The sequence below is a fragment of the Salarias fasciatus genome, chromosome 1 (assembly GCF_902148845.1).
Source record: "Salarias fasciatus chromosome 1, fSalaFa1.1, whole genome shotgun sequence".
NCBI classification, from domain to species: Eukaryota; Metazoa; Chordata; class Actinopteri; order Blenniiformes; family Blenniidae; genus Salarias; species Salarias fasciatus.
The window spans coordinates 30858681-30874405 of record NC_043745.1 but is presented as its reverse complement, the minus strand read 5'-3'; the positions used below and the strand labels follow the sequence as shown (position 1 = coordinate 30874405).

Here is a 15725-nt window from a genome sequence, read left to right as displayed (position 1 = left end):
TACCTCACACACAAACACACACACACACACACCTCACGCTCAACCCGCAGCCAATAAGGGCCGGATGAGCTCAAGTATCACTATAACACAAGGACTTATTCTCTGAGAGGAGCCTGTAGTTCCTTACAGAGCTTCACCTTCATCGCTGGAGGAGGATCTTCCCTTCATCTCTCAGGTGAGTCGCACACTTTTAACCCTCAAACCACTCAATTAATCAAACTGATTTCTAAAAATTTCTTTCCTGTTTCAGGAAATATAAGTAGTTTGTGGATTTTTTTTTTTTTTTTTTTTAATTGGCTTTGGTGATAATTTGGGTGTGTAGCAGGTGAAAAACGAGCCTGGAGTGCACAGAAAACATCCTCCACCACTGCAGGCTGTAACCTCAGGAGGAACTTTTGAGCGAGGTGTAGACATGTTCAGCTGCATGACAGACACATGTAGTTTATGTTTGGGATGTTTGCAGTTCAGCTTGAGGGCTGGGGTCCCATCAGCTCAGCTTCAGCTTAACTTTCAAAAAGAAAATGGAAAAAAAATTAAAACAAACTGAGAGAAAACAACAACTTTAAGTTGCATTTCTCAGTACTTTACAAGAGGATGGTCACATTTTTGAACAATGAAATGGTAGCGAGTTTTAACAGGGATGTTAAATATGATTAAATACAGTCAAATTAGATCATTCAAACAAATTAGATACTGGCAGAAGCATTAGAATGTTATAAAAAAAAATAAAAATCAGCTGTTTTGGTGTCTACGCATCAGTGCTGAATTCGTCACACTAACGTTTCCTTTCAGATAGCACTGCTGGCGCAGAGGACTGTGGGTGTTAAATAAAACCTGCTGAAATGCCTTTAAGCCTGTCAGTGCCGTGCTGTGGCTTGGAGAGGCTCACAGGTGAACAGCTGACAAAATGTAGAGCTCAGCCGCATGATCAAAATCGGATTCATTAAAACCACAAAAACTTTAATTCATTTATTTCTAATTAGCTTTTTTTTTGTTTGTTTGATTTGAAAATGGAAAAAAAAACATTTTATTTGATTGACTTCAAACAGCACATGCCTCAATAGTCACAGAGGAGACAGAGGATTTAGCATCATGCTTTAGGCTCAGTTTAAATAGATGTTGAAATGTCAGATTTGTAGATTATGTCATTAGTCTCCACGGCCGTTTATTCTTCAGTTTATTCCTATAATTTTTATGATGGTGTGCTCCCTGGAACTGATACGCTCATACGGATATTTCGGTTGCACTTGAAAACAAGACCAACTTCTTGGAGAGTTGAGGTTTTAAGATGGCGAGATACATTCCCACCCTTCATGAGGCCAAGTCTCTGTCGGGGTCGTGACTTGTGGATATAATCTTCCCCGATTGGTATTTCAATCTAAATCTGTTCTGGATTGGCCGGTGATGTGATTTTCCCCGGCGGTTTCACCTGTTTCATCGGTCTTTGGGTTTCAACACCGAGTTTTAGTTTCAGAAAGAGCCAGAAACACTTCTCAGCATCCAGTGCGCTCATAGTGAAGAAATGAAGCGGGCATCCACTAAATATACTTGGGTGCTGAAGTGTCGGCATGTACTGAGTGAAGGCTGGACACACAGAGGTGAGGCTGCCGCCGGCTGCCATCGATGCCGATTGGCCGGCCGGTCTCTCAGGATCCTCCCGCCGGGCCGAGCTGGAGGATTAAAGCTGCTATTTGGACACCGTTCCTCAGCTGATGGGTAGAAATGTGATCCACAGCTAATCCTCCCAGTCCTCTGCAGCTGTGCTCAGCACTAAGTGCGAAGGAGTCATCCAAAGACACTTTATATATATCAAATATTGTGCAGTTGAATATAGAATAAACAGCAATTTGACGTCCATCGGCAGAGGCCCTCAGCGCTTCCCTTCAGACTCAATTAAATCGTTCTTGCTGCTTAAGCTTCACGTTAGAGCCTCGAACGACATTTTCACATCGAAGTGTGTTTGGGGGTTTTCCTCATGGAGGTTAAACTGTGAAAGCTGCAGTTGTATTTAGAAGAACAGTCTTAGTGTGGATTTATTGCTCCAAAAGTCAACAGCGTGAGTGAAATGGATTCATGCACTTATTTGGGTGTGATGCCTTCAAATGAGTTAATCAAGGTTGGTATTTCGTGATTTACCTCCTGCTGATGTCAAGTTAACAGGTTTGTCAGATTGTTAAGATTCTTCCAGATTCCTGTCACCACTCCAGTAAATTGTGAGTTGATTTTATTTTAATTTTTCCACAGCATAGGGGTGAAAAATGAATCCATTTCAATTTTTTAAATACATTATTCCTTATTATTCAACTTTAATATTATTTGAACTTCATAAGTAAACCTGTGTTGATTGTGAGAAAGTCTTTCATTGTTTCAGCTCTGTACATTCTCTCCACTCTGATTTATTTCATGAAGCTACAAAATGTAATTTATTTGATTGAAACTTTGAAAATAAGCCCACAGCACCAGTCCACAGCCACAAAGAAAACCCACTGAAGACGCATAAAGTTAAAAAGCTTGGGAGTGAACCACAAGCATATAAGCATTGTGAGCCCATTCAGGATGAAAGTTTCTATGTCTCTTTAAAATATTATGAATTAATGATTTTCCGTTGCCTCTTTACAATCAACATGAATCTCGATATGCTAATGAGTTGCGTGACACACATCTTGAAATAGTCAAAGTCAAGTCACTAAAAGAGCGAAGCGTTGAATATCTTTCAGGCCAAACGAGCCTCACATGATAGCAGTGTCAACGATGTCTAATGTGCCGCAGTTTTTCTGTGGGATTCTCACACGTCAAAACCAACCTGTAAAGAGGGTGACACCCGCTGAACAGCTGAGCAAACTGTCCTGGACAAGGTGCCAAAACGCTATTGGGGGGGGTCGCATGTGATGAACCGCCACAGCCCTGTCATCATATAGTCAACATATCCCAGGCATACTTTTCCTGTTTGAGAGTTTTAAAAAAAAAGAACAAGTCTTCGTTACTTCACATTGCTTTGGGAAAGTTTTCAGTTTCATAGTTCATTTTATTGAAGGGAACTTTTTCCATCACAATACTGATATTTTAATTTATTAAAAACAAAATTTAAAAAAAAAAGGAAGCACATCAAAATCATGGTATGATACTTTAAAAATCACTATAATATGATGGCTCATTTGTAAAAATGTGGTTGGTATTTTCTCAGCATCAGTCTATGATGTCTTCATGTAAAAGTTACTTCTTTTTGTAAATGACTGGCAAACCATGAAGAATTTATCACTACTTTTATTTACGCCCTCTAATAACAAGGTATTTGTTTATCAATTATTCATTGAATTAAACTGGAAGCAGTAAAACTCAGAATTTCAAAAGAAAATAAAGCATCTGAATGCTGCCAAACTGGGAACTTCGTACTGCTGAAGTGGAAGTTTCAAAAAGCAAATCTGGCATCAAACCCATAATGCAGGTATGCATATTAGTGTTTTTAAATAGCAATAATGTATTATAATGTAAAAAAAAACAACTGTAAATGTCACCATCTGTCACATTGAACTATGACACACACACGTTTATTTTTAAGAACACTCTGTGCGTGTATGTCTCACAGCACCAAGTTAAAATCATGCAGACTGAATATTTTATGACTCCGCAAATGAAGTTCGATACTGAGTCTGGTTTCCAAACATTTTTACTGCCACAGGTGTTTATTAGAGTCACATACTTATGCTTTCATGACAATGAGGAGTGAATGGTAACAGGAGACCTCTGGTATTCCTGCATCAGGACGCACGTCTGCCTGGGGATTAAACCGGTAACCTTCTCATATCTGCTCCACTCACCAGCCTCTTTGTCTCTTCCTCAGGTGAGAAGTCTGCTGTCAACATGTCTGACACTGAGGACATGTAAGTCAACCCAGCTCTGCTGCGCCACTCTTTTAAATAGCATTTACATTTTTAAAGACTGTTTTTTTGGTTAATTTTTTAATTTCTTTTATTGTTTTTCTTTTTCAGAGATCAGGTGGAGGGTGAGTAACTGAAACTTTTTTCTGTTTCTACTACGTGCAGTTCATATGAAAGAATGACAACATTGCCAAGAGTGACCATTTCAGGACATTTTCTTTGCTTTATCTGTTACATAGATATAAGTTTGACTTGATGAAAAACTTTAACCTGACAAAAATAACTCTTTTCTTCCTTGTGTTGTCACTGCAACATGGTGCTTTAAATAGATGCTCTCACTGCAAACTGCTGTTCCTCTTTTCCAATGTAGATCTTCACAAAATGTATTTAGAAGACGTGTCAGATATATTGATTTTCATGTTATCTATATATCCCCATTTTTCCTCATTATTGACATCTGTATTGACATTTGAATGAGAAAATGAATTGATCTCGTGTTTATGTTTCTGTTTTTCCATCATATCGTCTCCTTGATTCAAGAAGAGGAAGGTAAAGACAAACGAACCCAATCCACTTTTAAGAGCACTTTCTCCATTGCACTAATTTTCAGATGCCTTGTTTCACCCTTAATTTGAAGTGGTTGACAGTGACACTTGCTTCTTTTCTTTTTCTTTTTTTTAAACAAAATTCAATTAATTACATGCATCATTTACACAAACTCAAGAATGAACATTTGAGTGGATTTTTTTAAAAAAATGCTAAAAGTGAACTGTTGTCTCACATTTGGATCTGCTTTTAAGAGATAATAAGTACTACATAAGGCTGATGTGTAGCTTTAATTCTTAATCCTTGCAACAAAAAAAGTATTTATCTAAGGTTGAAGCTTTATTTTGGTTGTTTCTTTATTTGTATGTGTAAGGTCATTAATATCCTAACCTGTAGGTGAGCATTCAAAGACATACCGACTTTTTATTTTTGTAACTAACATCCAGCTGTCAGTCAAACACTTTCAAGTTAAAGGTGACTTCTCTCTGGCGGAGTGATGTTTGGATCACATGCTGAAGAATAAAATGCGAAAGAGCCTCCAGGCCATTTGCATTTCTTTTCTTGGCACGTGACAGGTTCACATGGTCATCTGTAAATCTCGGGTTGTTGACCTTATTCACACAACAGACGTATGATGAACAAAAGAAGACGGAAACTCCCTGAAAGAATGGTCTGAAGCCGGAAAAACTCATCTGGCATCGCTATGCAGTCCTATAGTGTAGAGGTTCAGTATTCTCAATGCAAGAGAATTTCAAATAAACAGTGTGGACATGAGCAAATTCAGTTTGAAACAATATCAGTTAAAGAGTTTTGAAATATATGGTAGCAAAAATGAATTAATGGACAATTCAGACACAATGTAAGCTCACTCAGTGCTTTACAAAGAAATGAAGGAAATGCATTAAGAGGAGATGATTGGGAATCATCTTGAGAAATTAGGATTATGACATGAAAATGGATGAAAAAAGGTTTTTAAGATAAAGTGAATAAAATAGATAAAATATATTGTTTAAATTTGGACCCCAGTTCATGAAATTTTAGGATCCAGTTCTGGATTCATGAAGGTCACTTAGATGACAACTTTTATCAACGTAGTTATTAAGATTTTTTCAGAATAGATGTCTGAATATTCTGAAATAGTAATGATTAAAAAAATGGCTGCGTTAACACTGGGAACATCTAATTTAAATTGAATATAAATAACATGAAATAACATTTAAAAAGGGAATTTATCTGCTATCTTCAAAAGTACTACTGATTTTACCCAGAATGCAAACGAAATAATAACATGTCCATTCAGTTTTTCATTCATTTGTGGAACGACTGCTCATCATTCAGGTACTTTTTGGCTTCGGACGTTCAATACGCCTTCTGTGTGAAAGGTCAACCGACTCGGTCTCATCAGCATCTGTTTCTCTCTCTCTGTTCTCCAGCAGCGCTCATCCATCCATCGTACTTGTCACTAAAGTAATCTCTCACTTTTTGGTTTCTAATGGCTCTGTCATGTCTGTGGTCTCCATTAACGGCCTTCTCCGACACTCTTCCTCTCCCCGGCGGTTTGGTGCATGCTGCGTGCCCGTAGCCCAGGAGGAGGTAGTAGAAGTAGAAGTAGCCCCTGAGGCGGAGGCCCAGGTAGAAGCAGAGCCAGAGGTAGAGCCTGAACCAGAGCCAGAGCCAGAGCCAGAGCCACAGGAGGTGGTGGAAGGTACGTGGCATGGCCGCTCCGCTCACCTTTCTCCTGCAGGACATCCAGCACCCCTCTGTCAGACGGCCGGTCGTCACGGCAACGACACACAGCCAGACATATCCACCCCGACAGGCCAGAGTGTGCAGTCTGAGAGGACGACTCAGATTTCACTTTCTGTTCAGGCAGAAAAAAACAGATCATCAGTCTTTACTTTGTTTTATTAGTGCACCTCAAACTGTCACTATGAATATCTGCAGGTTTCTTCTCCAGGCCCTGATCGCAATGAACAGATTTTAGATAAGAGATCTTATTCCTATGCCAAAAAAAAAAAAAAAAAATTAAAAAGAAAATGAAAGAACACTACACTACTAAATAGACGTAGGTTTTACAAGCAGAAGCTCTAATAATGGTAACGCTGCTTTCAAAGAGTATTTTCTGCCAGTGTCAGTGACGATGTCTGCCACAAAGTGTTTCTGATTTTATATTTTATCTTTTAATTATGCATTTCTCTGTCTTTATTCACAAAACAAACCTCAGAAATGTAAGCTTTGTCTGGTACATTTTCCTGTTTTTGTTATTGTCACACAAAAAAACTCAGCTGACCTCTTGGGTTGGATAATTTTGCAATTAATTCATGCAGCTGCTTCTCAAGCTTCTGTTTAGCCACTTTCCACTTTAATCGCCAATTATTTATAGCAGCCCCAGTTTGACAAAAAAGAAGGAAATATGTGGCTGTCAGAGTCTCAAAAACCATGATCACCACCATTTGCACATTAAAATTGACCCACAAACATTTTGAGATACATTTAAAAATCAGACATATTTACACCATAAAGATTAATTAGGAGAGATATACTGTTACCTTCTTCAAAAGCAGAACCAGTTTCTCATAATTATCTCTTCTCAAAAGAAAGAAAAAAGGCTCCATTAAGTGTTGATGCTAAGAGAAATGCTAAGGTTTGTTTTATTTTTTATTGCACCCACATCTTTTTCAGCCCTTTATTTCCTGCTTTTGCAGGTTTTCCGACCACATTGAAATAAACTTGCACTAGAATGTTAAAAAAAAGTTGATTTCTTTCCTGCAGATAGCATCAGGTTACCATTTCTACAAGATTTCTTTTGAGCTCATCGTTACAGCGAGTTACTCGGTGCAGACATTTGGATCACGCCTGTATTCTTTTCTTCTAGTGAAAGACTCAGAGTATTTTTAGGCCCTAATAACAGCAGAATCGTAAGTTTGGAGACACTTGGTTACTCGGCGGCGTCAACAGACAACACTCTGAATAACCGTAACAGCTGCACTGTGTCACAGTCATTCTCCACACTGCTTGTCACAAAAAAAAAAAGCCACCCTCTGTGTCACTGTAGAGCTCACTGCGTCACACATTCGGCCTTGGCTGTATGAACTCTCCACAGTGACCACACCATTCTGTCACACAGAGCACTTTATCACTCGGCGTCACGTGTGTGCGTTCTGAACATGAGCTGTGCATATAGAGTCAATGTTGAAAGAGAGAAGAAGAAAATCGGCTGCCTTTTACATGAATCGATTGCCCTGCGTCATCCACGGCCTTGCATCCATTTTCATATCCCATGTTGTTGTTAATGACCATCTCCATTGTTTGCATATTTTGGCAAACTCGTTCGTCTCTTGTCAAGGCCACAGTAGAGAGGATGATGGGTATTTCAGTCATGTAAAGGCCGTTTCTTCGCCTCCCTTCTGGCCATGTTTAGCATCATTTCTTTTTTGTTCTGTGTGTAGACGGAGTGACATTGGCAAATTGCTCCAAAGCATTTACATTGGGGTGTTGCAAAACAACCATCGTCATCCACTGAAATCCTCCATGGAAATGTTTTGTTTCTGATCATATGTATTTTTGATGTGTGATGAATGTGTCTGCAGAGGGAGTCGCTGCAAAAGTCTTGTTGGTTTCATGTTTTAGAGTTGCGGCTTCAGCACAACCAATTTAGGCCGATAAAAGTCACATTAGAAAAAGAAAAAAACGCCGCTTTCCAAACTGAATCTGGCCTGCAGTGTTGTGCAGAATTCGTGTGTGACCTGGGACTTGTGCAGTTGCTTCCTTCTGTCTCTAAAGTTTTGAGCTGAACACCCCAATCTGGTAAATGTGCTTCCTAAGCTGTGCTTTGTAAAGAGGACAGGAAGAGGCTGCCCGGTGCCACCACTAATGATCTCTGTTCTGCTCTTGCTTTGGACGCTTGCTGCATGCAGAGGCCTATGAAGAGGAAGGTATGTTGACTCGACTTCTTCTCTGTTCTTCTGATTGTTTCCCTGCCGGTTCGAGAAGCCTTCTATCTACACTTCTGACACGTTATTAACTGTTTGTTTCGCTGATCTCCCCCCCGAGAGCAAAGGCTGAATTAGTCGGTTGGCTTTTAGGCGACCGAGGTGACGAGGAGGAACAGTGTGAAGGATTCATAAAATGCTGGATCGTGGTGCCGGCTGCCCCCCTGCTCATCTCTGCTTCTTCTCTTTTTTGCATGAATGTGTCCTGCCAGTGGACGAGGGCGATCAAGATGGTAGTTTGTCTTTCCTGCTGAGTCGCTGTTGCTTTGCCTGCTTTTTTTTTCCTTCCTACCCCCTGTGTTGTCTGTTTCCTTTACTCTAGTGACAGGGCTGCACAAAAAAACAAACAAACAATGACAGAAAACAGAAAAGAAAAAAACCAGCTAATCACACACGTCCCAATCCCGATTGTGTCTTTACCTGAAAAAACTATTAACAGTAGCCTCGAGTTCAAACTCTCCTTCCCGTTGTGAAAAGTGTTCCCCGACGCACCTGTATGTTCAGTTTGGTGGATAGTTTTATGTTGTGGTTCATGAACGCAGCGTACTCACTTCTAGCACTTTTGATGACACTGGTTTGATTCACACACTAATGCACAAGAAATTAATGAGTAAATTTGGGAACGTCTCGTCGGACAGTGGCCACATTCCTGCGTACGAGCCGAGCCTTCATCTTCAGGAACATGCAGAGAGAAACCGCTCCTTCTGAATTTCTGTATGAGCACCAGACAGCAGAAGAGTTTTGGGACAGTTTGGGAATTTAACTGGAGTGTAAGTCACTATATTGGGAATAAAGGATATTTTATGGATTAATTATTAACATAATTCTGCTGCAGAAAATAAAACTGGCTAAAATGTTTCTCAACAGAATTTCATAAAATAGAAACATTTCTAACTACATTTCTGTAAAAGATTGGCTTCTACACTTTATATTATCATCGTCCAACTATTTAGACTGCTGTGAAAAAAAATTCCCTTTGACGTCTTTGACATTGACCTTGTGCTACATTCATGTGCATGCTACCTCTGTTCAAACACAGTTTTAGTATAAAATATATATTTATTAAATTTCATATGATCACTACCATATATAGTTTGAAGGAAACAAGAATAAATAGTAAGTTGGTAAATATGCTGGCTGGCTGGGATGCAGGCGGAGTGAGTGAGTTCAGACCGGACCAGAGGTCTGCAACCTTCACAAGCTCACTTCAAAGAGAGGCTCGTGCTCAGTAATTCGGTCACTGTTGATGGAAAGTATTGCTATAATTAAAACTCACTCTCACGTTACGATCATCCAGCTGAGGTGTGAAACAACCTGCAGCCTTCAGATGTAACTCCGTTTGTCCACATGGACCCTTTCCCTCATTAACCAGTAGCTGTGAGCGCTCGCTCCATTTTTACACATCTGACGGTTCATTGTCTCTCTCCTCTCCTGGGTGTCGCTCGCCCCTGAATCAACAGAAGAAAAGCCAAAGTTCAAGTGAGTACATTGACCTCTGGTGTCATCTTTAGCAGGTGTTTGAAACTTGATTGTTTTTTTTTTTTTAACTTGTTTGTTTCCCACAACAGACCGAGTGCTCCCAAGATCCCCGATGGAGAGAAGGTGGACTTTGACGTAAGCAAGTTTCTTCACGTTTCACTTTAAAATGGTTTAAAAAGAGTGGGTGAATATTGTCCATTAAAATCCAGTGATCTGAATGTATGAGGATAAAAAAAAAAAAAGAAACATACAAAATACAAACAGCAAGCAAAATATCATCATTTTGAAAGATAAAACAAACTGTTTATTATTTATTGGGTCAATGATCATATTTGCTGGTTCCTCTATGACACTTGTAAAACATTTGGAACTGATAGTTTTATTTTGGGGTTTTGTTTTTTTCTTTCAAACAGGACATCCAGAAGAAACGTCAGAACAAAGATCTGTATGAGCTGCAGTCGCTGATCGACGCTCACTTTGAGTGCAGGAAGAAGGAGGAGGAGGAGCTCATCGCTCTCAAGGAAAGAATTGTGAGTTTTGGACACAAACAGTTAAAATAAATGTGAATCTATCTCTGCTGATGCACTCTACTTATGAAATTTCTTGCGATTATACTGAAATGTGTTTTATTTCCTGTTTTATTAGCAAGAAAACATGTATCCGTGGGACAGTTACACTCTGAGCAACCTCAGGGTTGAGCCTGTAAATAGCATCAACCTTTTAATTTTCATTTCTTCATTTATAAACTATAAACGTATGCACACATTCTACGTCAGGGAAGTCAGACTCATTTTGGTCCAGGAGCTATGAAGCAGAGTTTTGGATCATGACAGCATGATTATTACCTTGATTCCCCATCTCCATTACCTGACATGTCCATATTACTTCTTCATAATTTAATAATAGATTCAATTCAAAGAAAGCATTTCCTGCAGTGCTGAGCACAGCAGAGTTCTCTTCATTCAAAGAGAGGACCAAGCCGATACTTTTCTTTAGATTTCCATGTATTTTGTTTGACAAAATCACTCAACCTCCGAAAAAAAGTAGAAACATTTTAAAAGTTCTATTATCTAACAATCCTCTCTGGATGTGATATCTGCTGGTGTGTGTGTGTGTGTGTGTGTGTGTGTGTGTGTGTGTGTGAGGGTGTGAGAGGGATTTCATTGCTGTGTTTTGCTGTGTTCAGGAGAAGCGTCGCGCTGAGCGAGCTGAGCAGCAGAGGATCCGCGCTGAGCAGGATAAAGAGCGACAGGCCAGGCGGGAGGTACGACGGACCGCAGCTTTCATTCCAACACACAAGTCTCTAACTTTCACCCGCTGTCTGGATTCATGGAAGATCTGAATGAATGAGTCAGTACCTCCTGATAAAAGTTAAAGAAAGATCACTTATCTTGCAGTTTCAGTTGACAAATGTGGCATCTCAAATAAAAGTCACGACTTACCAATTTATCCTGCACACTAACTGGCCTTTACTGCCAACTACAACGGCTGATCTCTCTGTCTGATATGTGGAGAGAGACGAATCATCTCTTAAACCGCTTTACTTAACATGATGGAAAACCAGATATCACCAAACCCAGCTGTCTTTATCTCTTCTTTAGGCAGGACATACCCTCCTCTCAATTTACACCAGAAAACTTCAAATGTTCTTTTTTTCTTGTGGGATTAAACTGTAGTGTTTTCATAAAACCCGGACAAGCAAAGGAAGAGCATGCAAACTCAGAGAAAAACCCTCAAGTCCGCACTCAATACAGGGATCTTATGGCATTTAGATGTCTCTTTAAATAGTAGAGCTGCACAAGCCAATGCATTCCTCATAGGAGTCTGGTGTTTTTGTGTTGCCTTGTTGTTTGTTTGTAACAGTGAAATGATGCAGAAGTATAGTAGAGCATCAAAATGAGCATTTCTATTCTTTATTATCATGTATTTTGGTGCCAAATGTGTAGATTTGTTAAATGACAGTAGAGTATGTGGGATGAGGAGAGTAATCGCTCTCTTCTTTGTGATTCCAGCCTCATGCTGTTAAAATGTCTCATAAACGTTTCATTTACAGGCGGAGAGGTTGAGGAAAGAGGAAGCTGACGCTCAGAGGAAGGCTGACGATGAAGCCAAGAAAAAGATTGCGCTGTCCAACATGGGATCGGGCTACACCAGCCACCTGCAGAGGGTAGCTCCTTCCTTCTACCGCCCGTTGTGATTTCACTTTCAGCAAACTGTAAAATGTCTGTGAGAACTTTGACCTTTGACCTCCCGGTGTGACTTTTGCAGATCGACCAGAAGAGGGGAAAGAAGCAGACCGAGAGAGAAAAGAAGAAGAAGATTCTGTCCGAGAGATGCAAGCCACTGAACATCGACAACTTCAGTGAGGACAAACTGAGGTAAAACAGGAGGAAGGAGGAAGAGCGGTGAATCAAGCTCACAGACCACACACACACACACACACACACACACACACACACACACACACACACACACACACACACACACACACACACACACACACACACACGTTCAAACTGTCCGCTTTAGTCCAGTTTCATTCTGCTGAATGCCATGCATAATTAATCTGACCTTGAAAGTGAATCAATATTTACGTCTTTATAAGCAAGATATTCATCAAACTTGTTTGTCCCGTGTTTTTCCAGGGAAAAGGCCAAAGAGATGTGGGAGGTGCTCCGTAACCTGGAGGAGATCAAGTACGACGACTGCGAGAGGCTCAAGAGACAGAGATACGAGGTCGGCCACCACATGTTGTGTGTTTGTGCTGCAAATGAGGTGGAAAAAAGAAACCTTGTTGTACCTTGAAAATGAAAACTGAATCAAATCTCTGTCTGGCAGGTCGTCTCTCTCAGAAACCGCATCGAAGAGCTGCAGAAACAGTAAGTGATGAGAAGAAAGCATGCACATTTTTTTGAGGTTCAAATGTAACACAGTATTCTGCACAAGCCTTCTGTTATTCGTGTGGACGTATAAATAGGTTTTAATGCAATCGTACATTTTAAATATTTGGGAGATGAAACGATATTGCTAAAGACTTTGTAAGTTTTGCTGCACTCTTGTCAACTCTTGTGGCTCTTCAGGCTTTCTGTAGTGACTTCCTGAAGGTTTCACACAATTATATATAAATACTTTTTTTTAAATCTCATTTTAATTATGTTGGCACAGCAGAAATCATTCACTCTTTCACAGCACAGTCTTTCACACAAGGCCACAAATGTATTCAATGGGGTAATTCAATTGAAATGTATTGATAACTTTACCCTGAAAAACCAAAAATAATTGTTATAGTTCATAAATAACAGTTTCAAATGATGTAAAAAAAAGAAGAAGACTGAATTGTAATAATTCCAATGATGCAAGTGCACCTATATATTTGATAAGTAGAAATAAAGTGACAACTAGTCAAAAAATTAAATAGTTAAATGACTAAAATGACTGAAACTAACTTACAAAGTGAACAGTCAATAGCTGAAAATGTCTAAAGAGGGTAGAAGTGATAAAAGCAATGGCATCGAAAATGGTAAAAAAGCTATTTGAAATCGTAAAAAAGCAACATTTTAAAGCTTGAACTTCTAAAAGAAGGGCCAAACAGGGTAAGTTGGTAAATCTGAAACTAAAACAGTCAACTCAACTCAACTTTAGCAGTAACGATATAGTCAAACTGCTAAAATTCATATAACTGTATTATAACTGTAAACTATATTCAAACCAGTTAACGAGCTCAAAGGCCAAAACTAGTTAATAAAATGTGTGATCCTACATTTGAATAGAGAGCACGAAGATGGGTTTAACTTGAAAAGCTTTTGTCATATGAACAAACAGCAGGGGGCGCCACAGACCTAGACAGCACTCAGTCTTGTGAGCATGAATAGTTTGAGACATATATTTATGAGTAGAAATTATGAAGTAATTGTGCTTTGTTACACATTGTTTTATCTGTACTTGATTTTGTTTACTTGTTTCCCTACATTTCAGCACAAACCTATGCTTTCCTATTCATTGTTTTTACCTCCAGGGATAATTCATAGTTGCAGTGAAAGGATCACACCAGCTGACAGCGATAGTAATCCAGACCCAAACTGTAAAATAAAAATTCAACATAAAAAGTTGCATCAGTAATGTTAGAATGCCACAACTTAAAATTAAGAAATAAAGTTCTTCCAAAATATAGTTTTTTAAGAGGATTTATGGTGTTTTATAAAATGTACTGACAGTTTATCATTTCTTATCTATTAAGAACATTTTTGTCTCTGATTCAAAACTACAGTGCAGATTGATCTGTATGAATCTGCTGTATTCATGCTTAGGAACAGATTAGCAGTTTATTAAAATAACAGTATACATGTGTACATACGTGTGCCAGTGCACAACTCCACACCACCATTACTAAGGGAAAAAAAGACGTTGTGCACCAATGACGGTCGAAGTAAAACATTTGTTTGATCATTTCAGAAGTAAACCATTTTTCAAGTAATTAAGTAAAGCAGAACTGTTATTTTATATTATAGTATTGAAATATCTTATTCTTCTTGAAGAACTTTTGACACCATGTTAAAAGTTAATGTTTATGTTATGAAAAAAGAGTATTAGCTTTTGTTGAAGCACATTTTCATTTGAATGTTGAAGTTAAAATCTGATAAATACAGTGTGAAGATTACAATTTATAATTAAATAAACTATTAGCAAAACAATTAATTAGAAAAGATACAACGGTTTTAAGTCTAAACCTTTTTTTAACATGAAATTCATCATTAAACCTAAACCTGCTCCGTTTTCTAACTTACTAGGACTTTAAATTAGATTTTTGTTGTGTGTTTATTCACTTCATGTGGAGTAATACATCTAAAACGTCCACTGGGAGGGCAGAGATCATCAGTGACTCCCCCACAGTCTGCAGCTCTGACTCTGTTTTGTGCCTTTTGCACCTTGCAGTAGCAAGAAGGGAGCCGCCACGCGCCGCCGCAGAAAGTGAGCGCGTCCTCGGAGCCGGTCAGCCCGGGCCAGCAGGAGGCACGATCCATCGGCCCCCCCCTGTGGGGTGGGGGTCTGCAGCAGCACCAACAGCTGGATGTCTTAGCACCTGCCAGTGAAATCATTTCAGAATGAATTTGCCCTCAATAAAGAAATAAATGTGTTTGTGTAAAGATGTGACATTCGATCAATAAAGTGCAGAAATGCGTGATCATCCATATCTGTTTGCAGTCTGGTTAATTAGATTAGTATAAACAACAGACAATCACATTATTCTGAGCAACTCTATAAAGAAATCTAATGTTTACATTTTGACATTGCTGCAGTTATACAAAGTTAAAGCTTTGTGGATCATGTTCATCACATCATCATTCTGCTGTTTTTGTGTCATTAAATCGACAGTGTCTGTATCAAATCGAGCATCAAGTGCAAAAACTTCATAAGTTTATTTTCTGTTACTTCAAAAAAAAAAAAACCACCATCGCTCATTGTTTTCTGGCAGCAGTTGGAGTTTATAACAATTCACGCAATAATGCAGAGGTTTTTGCTGAGAAATGTGCTGTGAGAGATTCCTCTCTTTAACTCAGCTCCTTTATGTCAGTATTGTTCATTATTTCATGGGTTAATTGTCTGTAACAGGGCAAAGACGGTCAGACACTCTCATACTCACACCGCAAACACGTGTTTTGGACTTTGGGAACAAAGAATCCAGAGAACGTCCATGCAAAGAGAAAAAATGCAAACTGCACAGAAAGGCCAAGTAAAACGTTACTTCAACCCGGGTTATAGATGCTGTGGAGCAAGTAGTCTGCAAGTCATGAAAGAGCCAATATTATTTATCTAAACCAGTTTTAAGTTA

At 39.1% G+C, this 15725-nt stretch overlaps 1 protein-coding gene across 6 annotated transcripts; it reads left to right on the top strand.

Annotated features, from left to right (window-relative positions):
- LOC115393225 (troponin T, fast skeletal muscle isoforms-like) lies at positions 1 to 15078 on the top strand. 6 transcript variants are annotated; one of them, XM_030098092.1, is made up of 16 exons: positions 2 to 175; positions 3842 to 3881; positions 3990 to 4003; positions 4419 to 4427; positions 6007 to 6129; positions 8342 to 8359; positions 8629 to 8649; positions 9877 to 9895; positions 9985 to 10030; positions 10309 to 10425; positions 11082 to 11159; positions 11949 to 12062; positions 12164 to 12273; positions 12541 to 12631; positions 12734 to 12774; positions 14828 to 15078. In XM_030098092.1, exons 2-16 carry the CDS (start codon positions 3862 to 3864, stop codon positions 14865 to 14867), a joined length of 861 nt encoding a protein of 286 aa, XP_029953952.1. In that variant the 5' UTR covers positions 2 to 175; positions 3842 to 3861; the 3' UTR covers positions 14868 to 15078. The 6 variants fall into 6 exon arrangements, with proteins under 6 accessions (XP_029953980.1, XP_029953952.1, XP_029953987.1 ...); XM_030098101.1 differs by having other exon boundaries at positions 5 to 175; positions 4422 to 4427; XM_030098112.1 differs by lacking the exon at positions 8629 to 8649 and having other exon boundaries at positions 5 to 175.
- The last annotated feature ends 647 nt before the right edge of the window (positions 15079 to 15725 follow it).

Excerpts from the sequence above, each read along its gene's own strand:
- LOC115393225 (XM_030098092.1), top strand. The coding sequence starts at position 3,862 with ATGTCTGACACTGAGGACAT. Across the intron at positions 12,274-12,540 it reads TTCAGTGAGGACAAACTGAG|GGAAAAGGCCAAAGAGATGT; the intron begins GTAAAACAGGAG and ends GTGTTTTTCCAG. Across the intron at positions 12,632-12,733 it reads TCAAGAGACAGAGATACGAG|GTCGTCTCTCTCAGAAACCG; the intron begins GTCGGCCACCAC and ends TCTGTCTGGCAG.